At 45.6% G+C, this 14144-nt stretch overlaps 3 protein-coding genes across 3 annotated transcripts; 1 reads left to right on the forward strand and 2 right to left on the reverse strand.

Annotated features, from left to right (window-relative positions):
* Nucleotides 1-2951: 2951 nt before the first annotated feature.
* LOC127341175 (polygalacturonase ADPG2) lies at nucleotides 2952-5201 on the forward strand. Its single transcript, XM_051366950.2, has 10 exons — nucleotides 2952-3066; nucleotides 3176-3316; nucleotides 3403-3534; nucleotides 3622-3771; nucleotides 3860-3880; nucleotides 3985-4192; nucleotides 4294-4375; nucleotides 4481-4589; nucleotides 4761-4874; nucleotides 4966-5201. Exons 1-10 carry the CDS (start codon nucleotides 3064-3066, stop codon nucleotides 5197-5199), a joined length of 1194 nt encoding a protein of 397 aa, XP_051222910.1. The 5' UTR covers nucleotides 2952-3063; the 3' UTR covers nucleotides 5200-5201.
* Nucleotides 5202-5304: 103 nt separating this feature from the next.
* LOC127341178 (DCC family protein At1g52590, chloroplastic) lies at nucleotides 5305-6384 on the reverse strand. The gene is made up of 4 exons (XM_051366952.2): nucleotides 6089-6384; nucleotides 5841-6006; nucleotides 5650-5742; nucleotides 5305-5539 (listed from the first exon to the last, which is right to left on the reverse strand). The coding sequence occupies exons 1-4, from the start codon at nucleotides 6321-6323 to the stop codon at nucleotides 5449-5451; spliced, it is 585 nt and encodes a 194-aa protein (XP_051222912.1). The 5' UTR covers nucleotides 6324-6384; the 3' UTR covers nucleotides 5305-5448.
* Nucleotides 6385-6914: 530 nt separating this feature from the next.
* LOC127341174 (uncharacterized protein At2g34160) lies at nucleotides 6915-8955 on the reverse strand. The gene is made up of 5 exons (XM_051366949.2): nucleotides 8657-8955; nucleotides 8491-8539; nucleotides 7582-7644; nucleotides 7387-7451; nucleotides 6915-7275 (listed from the first exon to the last, which is right to left on the reverse strand). The coding sequence occupies exons 1-5, from the start codon at nucleotides 8843-8845 to the stop codon at nucleotides 7186-7188; spliced, it is 456 nt and encodes a 151-aa protein (XP_051222909.1). The 5' UTR covers nucleotides 8846-8955; the 3' UTR covers nucleotides 6915-7185.
* Between the last annotated feature and the right edge of the window lie 5189 nt (nucleotides 8956-14144).

Below are 14144 nucleotides of genomic sequence, written 5' to 3' on the forward strand. Positions count from 1 at the left end.
TGCTGACAACAACACACAAAACCTCGAGGGATAGAGCTTGCTCTTTCAAATACAAACACATGAGGAATCTGCAAGATAGACCACGAGAGGAGCATCCTGAAAACATTGTAGAAAATACCCCAAGGAAAAAGAGTACCACAAATAATTCCCTTGAGGTCCATATAAACACACCAAAACCTTGCAATTTCCGCCATTGGCATAACGCCCGCCAGAAGAGGAGGCGAACATCGCAATATCCACATGAGTTGGGGCAGAGTCAAGAGTAAATATCTCATCATCTAACAAAACTAATTCTGATCTTTAAGTTGCCACTATAGTAAACATCTCTTTTCATGCAACTTTCGCACTAGTCATGTTTGGAGTAGAATTCGATGACTCATGACATTTCAATACCGCGGGATTTTTCATTTTTCAGATTTCCAAATTCCTGAATCCGCTAGTTGCAACTAGGCGCTCGGCTATTACTCGATCACATGAGAAATAGTTGTTTCTTTTCTTCATGAAAACATAAAATCTTTGAGTTTCGATTCATTGATAGAAAAGGAGTTTACCTTACAAGAATAAGACAAGGCTGGGACATCCACACACACCCAACACTCAAAACTAGACTATGACAAAAGGCCGAAATTCATCGAGTGCGCCTCTAAGACGCTATTGTGCAAGCTCCTCCGCCAAACAAAACCCTTGCCGATGAAATTTGTGGTGCTTGTGCATCGAAAGTACAAAGAACCTGCAAGCCGCATCCAAGACGCGTACCACCCGGATCCCGCTAGCCCACCACGGCTCAGCTGGGAGCATTGCTGCTCCGGCCTCGGCCCAAATCCAGGGATGCCTTCAGCGCAGCGGCAACCTCCCAGCAACCTCCACGGACGTGCATTCTTCAGCAAACCTACATCAAGCATAGTTGCCAGCCCACCACTGCTCATCCAAAGGCTTGCTCGCGCTGTCTGAGGAAGATCCTTGTCACGCAAGACACCGCGATATCCCTCAAGAGGCCGACGCCCCACCTGCATCGCAAGACGCCTCCCATGTGGCCAACACAGAGATCCCCGAGGAAGAACCAGTACTGCCCGAACTCAAGTTCCCAAGATGACGCCTCCAAGAAGGGTACAACGTCAAAGACACCGTCATCGCCCGATTTGCCATGCCAAATATGAGGTTTTGACCCAGAACCTGACATCATGGGTGAGGGAGGTGTCGGAACTCCTCGATGACGCCACACAAGAAATGGCGTCCTCAGGCATCGCCGTCACTAGCCCCGAAAGGCAGGGCTTTCGCCCGGAGCATGGTACCGCACCACCGCAAGTAGTGTCCGCCCTTCACCTAGAGCTCACGCGCCGACCTTTCCACTCAAAGCACGAGCCTTGCTACGGCAACCCGACGGCAGCATGTCCAGTGCGCCAGATCACAAAGGGGGCAAGCCACCTGCGAGGGGCACTACCAAGCCGCAAGCAGCACATGTGCCGCCATGGGAGGGCTCGCCGGCAGGGCTACGCGCATCCACCTCATAGAAGGATCGCCGGCCACCCAGCATCGCCCACCTCGCCGCCAACACCACACGGACGCCCCGAGGCGCCATGCCAAGATGGCGTTGGGCTCTGCTCAACCCGGCCAGAGCAACAACACCCCTGCGCTCATAGCCGAGGAGGACGGGCGAGGAGGAGATGGGTGGCCGCACCCAGGCGTAGGTGGTCAGAATGGCTAGGGCCCGCCCGCCCCAGATCGAGCCCGAAGGGCCCAGAACTGGGTCGGCGAACCCGCACCACCACGGCGCCAACTCCGGTCGTCCAACACCATTGTCGTCATCCCAGCGTTGTCGCTATCTTCCCCAGCGCCGTCGCCATCTTCCCCAGTGCCGTTCCCGGATAGCCGAGGGTCGCCATCTTCTCCAGCGCCATCGTCATCTGCCCTAACGCCGTCTCCGGATAGCCGAGGGGCTCCTGCCGCCGCCATCGGGTCCACCCGTGTTTCCCGATAGACGGACGCGAGATGGAGATGCCCACAGCCGGCAGCAGCGTGCGGGTTTTGCCCTGCGGCTCCTGCCACCGGTGGCGGAGGAGGGGGCGGAGGGGGTTCAGGCTGAAGGGGAGGGGTTAGGGTTTCGCCCCTGACTCACCCGCAGGGGCGAGTCGGTTTTCCCAAATATACAAGACCATGTCCTTCTATCTTTTGAGTGTCATGTATTTGTGATGTACACATGAGCTGTGGTGCAAATCGTCACGCATGACACATACTACCTTGTACATTTACCCCCCAGCCTCACCTACCTTGTAAATGCGAAAATATCATCAGATTCACTGTAGGATTTGAAGGAAGTTGCCCGAGATATTAGGTGATCGACGACAGGAATCACATTAGTTTTGGGATTCTTGGAGATCTAGGCTGCCAAGGCCCCTCCATCCAAACCGTCTATTCAACGATCGGACGGCCCCCGTGACGGGCGTGCATGCATTGCACTCGGCTCGACCCGAGCAACCACATTTAAAAAAGAATCCTGCACCACCACAAATCAGCTAGAGTATCAATTTGAAACATGACGAAAACCTCTCCCTTGCAAAGATAAGAAGCATATCTTGAATTGAATATCACTGTCCGTCGCAAGAACGTATTACAGCTAGTATATCTCTAGCTTTAATTCGTTTCCAAACCGAGCATGACTCCATTCCGAAAATGTAAAGGAGCAAAAGCAGCCCAGCAGGGAAATAATAGACTGACATTCTTGGCATGGGTTGTGTTCCATTTTCAATGAAAATGGAGCTGGGGAGCGCTCCCTGCTCGATCACAGCTAATCTCCTGGTTCAAACGTAGAAGGAAGGAACACCGCGGCGATCCCCTGCCCTGATCGAGCCTTGTGTAAATAAATAAATTCTATAATCTGAACCAGGAGGTTCGAAAGCCTAGCTTATAAATTACTAGGTGGCGGAGCTTTAGGAAGACAGGAGAGGCTCGAGATCTCTCGTTGCTATACGTGTGTGATCACGCATTGGTGCGTGAATACATCACACACACGCTTGCAACCCTAGAGCGCGCGCGTGTCTACCAATCGTATCTGTACTGTAAACCATGGTATGTGTCGATTCAGTTCAGCATTGATCATCAGCTCGATCAAAAGCACATGCAGATCCTCTATACTAGTATATGTAGATTTACCTGACGGATATCTCGAAAACGGCAGAGGATCCCAGCGCAGCGTACCTTCTTCTTGGTGGTGCTGCTGCTCGTGTTGGCGGCCGTTGAATCTGCAGCGCAGCAAGGAAAAAGATACAGCGTCATGGATTTCCATGCTGCTGGGGATGGCAGCACAGATGATGCAAAGGTAACACGAGCGTCAAGCTGATCTATGATTCTTGCTTCGCCATCACATTTCTGATCAAATTATGTGCATCTTCTGTGCGTCCCAAGGCGTTCGCGGCGACATGGAACGCAACTTGCGGCGACAGCTACAGTCCGACCATGGTCATCCCTGGAGGAAAGACGTTCTTGCTAAGCCAGATCAGGTTGGATGGACCCTGCAAGTCGCCTGTCACCGTGGAGGTAACACTTGCGGACGATCAGGCTGAGCTTCTGCATCATCCATCCGTCTGTAATAAGCAAGAGATAACTGAATAAGTTTCTCTGCAGCTGGACGGGAAGATCGTGGCGCCAAACTTCATCTGGATGACGGCAGCAGCGAACCTCCTTACCTTCTACAGGGTCAACAACCTGACGGTGAATGGAAGCGGCCAGATAGACGGCAACGGCGACATCTGGTGGACTTGCTTCAACCAAAAGGTAGGCTCCTCGGCAGATATTTTTCATTTGCTTCTCTTTCTCTATTCATTTGCAACAAACTGATAGTCTCCTCTCATTTTTTTGACAGAAATGCCATGTCCGGCCAATTGTAAGTGCACACCACAAACATCTCTTTCAGTTTCAGCCTCTAACTGGTCAGGTAGACAGCATGTTTATGTACCTGGAAACTCAGTCTTGTGTTTGTGAAATCAGCTGCTGGCATTCGCAAGCTGCAACAACCTATCCGTGAAGAACATACACCTGAAGGACAGTCCTGACAAGCACATGACCTTGTTCCGGTGCAGCCAGGTGCAGGTGAACAACGTCTCCGTCAGGGCGCCAGGCGACAGCCCTAACACGGACGGGATCAACATGGCCTTCTCCGACCACGTTTATATCTCGAATTGCTCTATCCAAACCGGTACAGTCCTTTCAGCAGCCCTTAAAATCCATACATGTATATGCTGCACTCTGTCCTCAAATGTGTTGTTTTGGAAAACTACTAACATTGCACAAATGCAGGAGATGATTGCGTGTCGATCCTATCTGGCACCAGCGATGTTATTGTCACTAACAGCACGTGTGGGCCTGGTCATGGCATCAGGTAAAAATATACGACCATGCGGCCCGTTCTAACCAAATACTGATGAACTTCTTCCCTAGCAGTAACAGACATTGAGCTAAGAAGCTTTCTGATCTTATTATGTAGCGTGGGAAGCCTTGGGGCTGATGGTACAACAGCACTTGTGGAAAGGATTACAGTATCCAACTGCAGCTTCTCCAAAACTATGACTGGTGTGAGGATCAAATCGTGGCAGGTAACACTAAAGCGGCATCTACATGCCTTGTGCATAAATGAGCCTACATATGTATTCAAAGATATTTAATGATGGTTGCGTTTAGCATGTACATAACATAACCTAGCTGCAACTGATATGCATATATATAGCAATATTCCCCTAATATATAGTATGATGTTAATGATACAGGGAGGCAGTGGCAAAGCAAATGGGTTCCTTTTCGAGAACCTCAACATGACTGATGTCCAATTTCCTATTGACATTGACCAGTTTTATTGTCCCCAGGGAAATTGTCCGCAACAGGTGAAATCTACTGAACTCATCACAACTTCACCACTGCATGACATGAATCAATAATTTGAAATTATATGCATACGCTTTGTTGTGTTTGCAGGATGGCGCTGTGGCCATATCTGACGCCAAGTTCATCAACATCCAGGGGACATCCTCCAACCCCGAAGCCATCCAGATTCTGTGCAGCAAGAGCGTGCAGTGCCACGGCATCTATCTCTACAACGTCAACCTCACCTGCTCTGGGCATACCCCCCAAACACGAGCCACTATTTTAAATGCCTACGGAACCATTGGGGGCACGGTGAATCCACAAGTACAGTTCCTGGGTGCATGATAAAGAGTAGTCTCCGCTGTGAACACCCATAATATGTCTAGAGAGGTAGACAAAGGGGCGGTGCAATGCTACTGTACGTAGATCAGTGCCATGTAAGGAGTAGAGTACCGCCGAAATTAGAAGGATTCTTCTATTGTTGGTTGGTGCTATCTCATATATTTTCTCATGTCTACAAGTTCTTACTGTATGGTCATATATATTCTCATGTCTACAAGTTCTTACTGTAATGCAAAGCGTCGGGGCAGAAATTCAGAGTATCTCGCATGCTTCTGATTCTGAGCGGCCGAACACCAGGTACCGGTTGTTGGCCACGTTGTCGTACGCGAAGTCCCTCAGAAACCTGCCATCGTGACAGGAATCAATCAACACGAACAAATTCCACTGCAGTCGACCATGGTGCATCTTTGTGGATGGTTGGTGGTGGGAGAGGGAGAGGGAGAGGCAGCTTACAGAGGGGCAATGTTCAGGAAAGCAGCCAGCTGGGGGAAGGGCAGGTTAAGGTACTCCATGATCCTCAGCACTGCATCCGACTTGATGTAGGACCTGCACATCAAGAGTGAATTCCTGATCCGACTTGGGGTAACGTTGATCGATGATCACTGATGTCTGATGAGCTGAAAAGACAATTCAGCTATAGTTACCTGTCTTTCTCAACTAGGACGACGCTGGAGATGTCGTCGGGAGACCTCCCCGACCTCTGCAGCAGCTTCCTCCCGGACTCGCTCTGCAGAGGGATGTACCTGATGCTCCTGCCGGGGTCACGCTCCCGCACGAACCGTACGCCGCCGTTGCAGAGGTTGCACACGCCTGCAAAGCACGAGTACTGCAGAGGTCACGGCGTGCTTACGAATTGCGATGGACAGGGGGAAGAGAAGGAGTTAGCGCGCACCGTCGAAGAGCATGATGGGCCTGGTGTCGGAGGGCTGGAAGAACTCGGCGTCGGTGGCCGCCTTCACGGGCTCCGCCGACGCGCCGCTGGCCGCAGACGCGGCCACCCGCAAGCTCTGCCGCCCCCGTCTTCCTCTTCCTCTTCCCACGGCGGGTTTCAGCTGCGGCGGAGGGCTGAGCTGTGGCTGGAGCCGCAGGACGGAGGGCGAGTAGCAGCGACCGGCCATGGTCGCCATCTTCGTCTGTCCACCTCAGCTCTGCTTGGGATGCAGCTGGTGTTCCGTTTAGTGATTTGTTGCAATTTCCGTCACGCCCGAACGCTTGGCGCGCCTCCAGCAACGTGGCACATCCAAGCAACAGATAAGTTTGACACTAAAAGTTTTTTTTACTATTTTTCTAACAGCGACTACGCATCAAACAATTACACTTGCACATAGATCAATCATCGCATATATTCACACTGGAGAATAACAACACCAGCAACGAAAGAGGTAATTGGAGCAGATTGTCACCAGGCAAAACCAATGAGTTTTGCACATTAAGTTATATTCAAAGAAACAAGTTAAAGGCGTCACCCTTCAATACCACACTTCCAATCAAAATTCCTACAAGATTGACGTTTAAAGAAAAAGACATGGTTTGATTGAAACTTCAAGTCCATAACAAATCATGGTTCTCATCTCTGCAACTCCAATTTTCGCGAGGGAACAAATCCAAGTTGGTGAAGATCATGATTTGGGCTGGCATAGTTACCTTTACAATTGGCGCATATATCAACCAACACATATATTCTCACAGGAGAATAACAAGATCATCGACAAAATAGGTGTCTAGAATGGGAGCAGATTGTAACCAGCCAAAACCAATGAGTTTTGCACACATACTGCCTTGAAAACCAGCCAGCAGTTCAAAGAAACAAAAGCAAAAGATGCCGAAGACACGAAACAGGATTATCATCACACACTCAAGTTCACACACTGCCATGGAGAAGTCATGAGTTGCACAAACATGACATCTCTCATGCATTGGTTTTAAACAACAACATCGATAACAAAGTACATCAACAAGAGGTGACCGCTACTGCTTTTTCTTTTCTTTTCAGGCCTCCTCCTCACCTTCCTCAGCATCTTCCGCAGCGGATGCCATCAGCTCGTCAAATTTGTCGCTCTTCCCCAACTCTATCTCAATCTGCGTGAATCAATAATCTAATAAGTTTCTTTATCGAGAGATTGAGTTTCATACTAGAACAAAAAAAAAAGAGTCACATTGCCACTAAAACAAGATTCCTTCTTCTCTGACCTTGGCCTTTTGGAATGGACGGCCTCTCGATTCATCGTTTATTTCCACAGTGGATGTCCTAATCTCTACACATGTGAAAGATAACAGAGTGAATTTAGAGTATAAAGTAATACGGCTGAGAATGTAATGGCAGCAATGTTAACTGAGATAGACATTATAATTTACAGCACAAGGAAAGGTAAACAAGGTTCTTACTCTTCTCAACAGCAAGGCCGTTGTTTTTCAGAATCTCCGCCACGGTCACAACCGTTGCAATGGCTGTAAGGATAACTTGGTTAGCGCCAAATTAAACAGAAGATATATATATCTACAAAGAAAGCATCGACCTAGAGAACAAAAAAACTAAATGGGGGATGTGCCATTAGTTCATATGGCAGCCAGTAATTTAAACATGTAATCACTTTGACAACCCCTGTCCTAAAATATAAAGACAATTTGGTAGGCTAAAATAGCATATCAAAGCATCTTACATTTGGGATGGAGGTACTACTTGACAAAAAGCAACGATAATCCTACAGACTCAATACTTGTGTTTTTATATATCCAACTCAAAGGACCCATGGTCTGCGAAAGTATTGCGGATGCACCCACCGTTATATAATTACATGACATTACTCAGAGGGTGTGATGCAATATACCACCTGGCAGATGACCGGATTAACTATGCACAACAGAAGAACAGAATACACTAGATAGAACTGCCATATCACATAACAAAACACTAGATAGAACCATGTAGCCAAATATCACAGGGATTTTATTTTCTTCTGGCTGAGAGCTCGTTGTTACTGAAAGTTGCAACACCACAGTAGCACAGAAAGTTAGGGTTTAAGCCATAACAAAAGATTTAGGGATCCAGCGATCCTGAAAGGCTCGAGTGATTAAATAACATGTAAGCTGTGCGTTAAATTGGATCGAGCACATTCTCTGATGACCAGATAGTTACCCGATAAATTAGGGCAGACCAGACAGCCATCCTATACTACGAGAAGTGTAAACATTTCGATGGCGATTTTCAGGTAATAGCAGAACAGGGGCGATGCCAAAATATTTACATTTCTTACTATAGCACAGAGTCAGAGACAAATGAGAGGTAAAGCTCACCCATCCCGAGCGCGGACAGCTCGACGTCGCCGTGCTGCTGCATATACCTCTGCAACCAACAACAAATCAAACAAAATCACGTTTTCAGAAACCCACGACGAGGACCGGGTACCGAACGTTGTGGCGGCTGGCGGGAGGAGAAGGAGGATGAGGCGGGGTAGGGTACCTTGGCGAGGTTGACATAGAAGAAGAGGGGCTTCTTGGTGTTGGACACCTGGATGCGGTTGCTGCTGTTGTTGCCCCTCCTCGGCCCCTCCCCGGCGGCGCCGGCAGCCGGCGCGGCGGGTGCGGCCGCGCCCTCGCCGTCCTCCACCTTGAGGCCCCTCACGCCGTCGGTGATATCCTCCACCGCCATGAGTGCTGGTAGCTTGTTCCGCGCCGCGCCGCCAAGCAGATCGAAAGGTGGGATTTTTTCTAGGTTCTAGTCTCCCCCACGTTTGCGTGCTGTGCTCGTAGAGAGAACCGGCGGAGGCGAGGACGAGGTAAGGGCAGGATGGAGGGCAGGCCGGCCCAAGAATAGCGTACCCAGTTCGCTTTGCGACATGGGCCTTCGTAGTTGGAGCTCTGCCTGCAGCGCTACCATGGGCCACGCACAATACACCCCGGTAGCAGGCACGTCTTATTTTTTTCCTTTTATGTTTGTACTTCAAAAAAATGTTTAAAGTTATAAAATCCTAAAAAAAATTAAAAGTTCAACTAAAAATTTTCATATTTAAAAATTCAGAAATTTTTAAAAATGTTGAAAATTGTTGAACTTAAAAAATAGTTAAATCCGAAAAGGTTCAAATTTAGAAATATTCATATTTATAAAAATGTTAAATTTTGAAAAAATGATCATGGGCTAAAAAAAACTGTTCATAAAATATTTGCAAAAAAACTAAAATAACTGGAGCATTGGGGATCACGTTCGTGCCCATGATTTTGCATGCACATATTTCATGATCATGTACACCCTTTTCTAGCAGACACACATGATCACCGTGACACGGCAATAACGGCTTGAAACCAATATATAGTGGAATTTTCTATAAATAACTTTTCAATTTTCAAGCCACAAAATTCGAGCTAAATCATATGACAACTCAGACCCACTCGTAGTGCTCATACTATAGCACATGTACTCCACGCATGTTGATGATCGAGTGCACGCATGCCACCAATAAACCAAGTGGCTAGTTAATTACTACTCCTCTAGTTTTTAAATAAATGTCTCAATTTTCTTAGATATATATAAACATTTCTATATATATCCTTATTTACATAAACTTACAATACCCACTTCAAAACGGAGGTACGTAGTACCTCCGTGCTATCTATCTAAAAAATACTTATATTTTTTGTGTAACGCTGGCAGCCGGCATCCTAGGGGCGGGGTGTCCATCCACATTATCTCACCATTCATTCTCGTGTAACGCTGGATCACTAACTGAAACTTGGCTTTTACGATTGATCGGTTCGCTTGAGTACGATATGGTTGGATATATGCATGGCAAATAAGTTACGGAATTGATGTATAGGGGCGAAGGATTCCGAAAAAATGAAACATATTTTTCATGCATTTCATTACATGTCTCACAATTTCTTAGAGCACCTCTAGCATCACGATTTCCTTTGTGGGGTACCCAACGTGCACCCCAATGCCCCAATTTAAGGCGGATGCGAGGGTTCGGATGGGGTAAGCTTGCATCCTCACCTCGCCTCCTCCACCGCTGCACTCCACCAAATTGAGCTCATTGTTGGCCACCATTTTTAAATCGTCATTGCCACTGCACTCCCCTCCACCCGCTCCACCTCCGGTGCCGATGACGCAACCAAAATTTGCGTGTGGTGACTGCATTAATGCGGCAAGCTGCCGCAATTCCGTGTCGGCGAGGCGAGCGCCGGAGACGCTCGTCGAGCGTTCCACTCGAATCTCCGAGCAAGCGCACCGGCGCGGCGCGCTTCCCCGCATGGAATGGCATTCTTCCACGCATGCATGACGGGGAGTGGGGCCGTTTATTGGAAATATGACCTAGAAACAATGACAATATAGTTTTCATCATATCTTTTTGTTCATGATAAATGTCTACACTCCATGGTAGAATTGTATAAAGTGGAAAAATTAATGGAAAACTTCAAAGGAGGCTGAGCTACATGTAGCCCTTTATTTTTCAAACACACAAAATTTGTATTTTAAAATTTAAAAAATTCTGAATCAAAATTCTAGAGATATCCAATGATGTATAGTACAATGGTGTAAAATCAAAATACAAACTACTTTATATTCTAGGCTACACAAAAATGAAAAAATCTGACAAAATTTTAGCGAATAGTACACATTTTAAGATTACTAATTTTTCAGATTTTATCTATTTCGTGTAGCCTAGAATACAAATCGTTTGCATTGAGATTTGGCACCATTGTAGCATACATCATTGACTACCTCTAGAATTTTATTTTGGATATTTTTTAAACCTTAAAATACGAATTTTGTATCTTTGAAAATAAAGAGCTACATGATGGACAAGACATAACTAAGCAAAGCAATACGATCGTATCAATGTTTAATGGTTGTAGCTTTCCAAATGTCAAATATACCAATCCTTAGACCATGAGATTATGCTACTCTCTAATATCGAAAGAATAATTGAGAGCATCAACAGTCACTTTGTAATTGTGTGATCATAAAGGTGTCTTTGAGTATCTCAGAAAATACATGTTGAGTGGTATGTATCAAGAGTGAGATTTGTCCATCCATGTACCGGATAGATATACTCAGGGCCAACCAGCTCAGGTAATGCATATTCTATAACGCTTGCAAGCACTTGACTAATGAATTAGCCACATGTGAATGATGTATTACAGTACAAGTAAATAGTACTTTCTAGAAATGAGATTGAACTAGGTATGGTGATACCGATGATCTCGAGACGAAGAGAATGAAATATGGGATTATTTGAATCATTGACATCGTAGTTCAACCGATAAAGATCTTCATTGAGTATGTGGGAACAGTTATGTACATCTAGGGCCCACTATTGATTATTCATTCGATAGGTGTCTTGATCATGTCCACGGATTCTCGAACCCGTAGGATCACAAACTTAACATTCAACATCGTTAGGATAGTTATGGGATATTATAAATGGTGAAATCGAATATTGTTCCGACTCTGGGATTGGATCAGGGACATCACGGGGAGCTTCAGAATGGTACGAAGATTAAGATTCATTTAAGGGAAGATGAATTTTAGAGTTCCAGAAAAGTTCATGATTTTTTTGGTGTCATACTAGGAATCTTCTAGAAGGTTTTAGGGGTCCCACAGTGGGGTCTGCCTATCCCGGACGGACCACATGGGCTAAATGGGTGGAGCACCAGGCCCACATGGGCCAAAATCCAAGCCCACCATGGCCAATGAGCCCCCTCAGAAGGAGGATACAATGGTGTGTTGCACGTGTGCTTTACTCAGAGGTGCCGCTTGTTGCAGCGTTGATAGGATTGGATCATGGATTGGATCGCGGGGAGTACAACTACATCGACCACGTTAAATACTCTTGTGCTTTGCGATCTACAAGGTTATGCGGATCAATCTCTTTCTCGTTGCTTGCTTCTTCATAGATTGGATCTTGGACTTTTTCAAGATTGAATATTTCACTACATATGCTTCAACAATTTTGTGAATGAAAAGGTCGGCACCCGATGATTCGGTTAGCCATGGAAAGTGAAAGACAAAAATGGATGTAAAGCATATGACATGATTGAAAGATCAATGAATAAGGTTTATACTTGTTACTAATGGGCAAAAATATTAACTGATCATATAAAGGAAAAAAAAACAAAGTGTTTGATAAACATCAAACTTCATGATATTCTTGTCATTTAACAATTTCTCTTCTTGTAACTAGCTAGACACACATGAAACATTGTTCAATTGGCCAACATGCGATAGTTGATCTTGTTCAAATAGTAAGAGGTAATTGATAAGAGTTTCTATTATGAAGTTCCTATTTGAATGGTTGTTGGTTCGGAAATATTTCTTTACAATTGAATATGCATAAGTTGATGATACAATGATCGTATTTCTTTTATCAACCTAAGCTCATTGATACATAATATGATATATTTTCTTATTTTCTCGTGGATGAGCAAAGGTTTAAGCTTGGGGGTGTTGATACATGCATTTTGCATCAACATTATTGATACTTATATGATTAGTTTTCATTATTATTTGCTATCATATAACATTATTTCTGCATTTTTAGTCGATTTCCTGGACATTCCTACAAATTCCCCTTCGTTGGTATTTAATTTCTGGGAGACAGAAAACCTCCTTTTTCATATTTTATTTGTTTCGGGACTTTCTGGATCACTAAAAAATGAGGAAAAAAAAATACCTGGTCAGTTTTTCACTTGGAGAAGAACAATGGGCGAAAGAATCATGCGAGGGGAGACACGAGGGTCAAACGGACCCAGGTGGCGCGCCCTACATGTTTGGGTGCGCCACCCAAGGCCGTTTGCGCCTCGGGAATCGTTTCGCCCCCCCTTTTATACCAGAAGCTCCATTTCGCTAAAAAACCTAAGCCATATTTTTCCCGAGATTTATTGAGGCGGCGGCGGTGAAAGTCCTCTCCTACTCCGGGAGAGGGCAGATCCTGCTGCATCGGTGCCTCCGGTGAAGGGGAAATCGACGCCATCGACATCCCCACTCCTCCTTGGCTTGGGTGGAGGCATCTTCATCAACATCTCCATCAGCACCATCATCACCACCATCTCAATCTACGACATCGATGTCACCCCCTCATAGTTTGTGTTGAATTGAACCCCTGGATGTTGTTTTCTAGTGCTATTGCATGTTTGTGATCGGTACTTTGTCATTATTTGGTGGGGAGATTTTATATTCAGATTGTGTTGTAATTATTATACCTCTGGTCCATATTATGTTTAACATTTGTGAGTAGTTCTCCATGTTCGTGATGGCATAGGATGATCTAGCTATGACTCTATATGATGTGCAATGAGTATTTGGTCAAGTTTTCTAGCATTATGTTGTTCTATGATGGTTTTATGCGAACATCGACTGCATATTACTTCACCTATATGGCCTCATAGGGCTGCACTATAATGTACTGCATTAGTGTTGGAAGGGACGGAATGACAGAAACCGTCTTCCAATACTGTGGGTTGCATTAGAGGGGTTTATGTCGGGGACCAATGATCTTATGGCTATGCTGGGACATTTATGTCTTAATGATGCTTGTACTTGCTCATGAAAATGTCTCTAGGACCCATCATAAGGGGTGTGTTTGCACATATTTATGGCTGCAACTAACTTAGGCTCCGCCCCTAATTGAATAAAGCTTGACAAAATATTTACACACTTGAGCTTGTCCTCTTGCTCCATAGATGATTGGGCTTTTCTCTCATCGAAAGCTTTTTATTATTTGCTATTTACTCTCTACACTTTATTTTTACTGCAAACTATACACCCAAAAACACCAAAAGCTACTTTATTTTTACTGCTTTCTTGTGGATTGTGCTAACTAATACCTTCAGCTGCTCGTGGGTTCGATAAACTTTTTTATTGAAAATTACTACAATTGATCTCCTGCACTTAGGAGCCATCAAGACACTTTTCTGACGCCGTTTCCGGGGGGCATAGCGCTACTGGTAAGTGA

The sequence above is a fragment of the Lolium perenne genome, chromosome 3 (assembly GCF_019359855.2).
Source record: "Lolium perenne isolate Kyuss_39 chromosome 3, Kyuss_2.0, whole genome shotgun sequence".
NCBI lineage: Eukaryota > Viridiplantae > Streptophyta > Magnoliopsida > Poales > Poaceae > Lolium > Lolium perenne.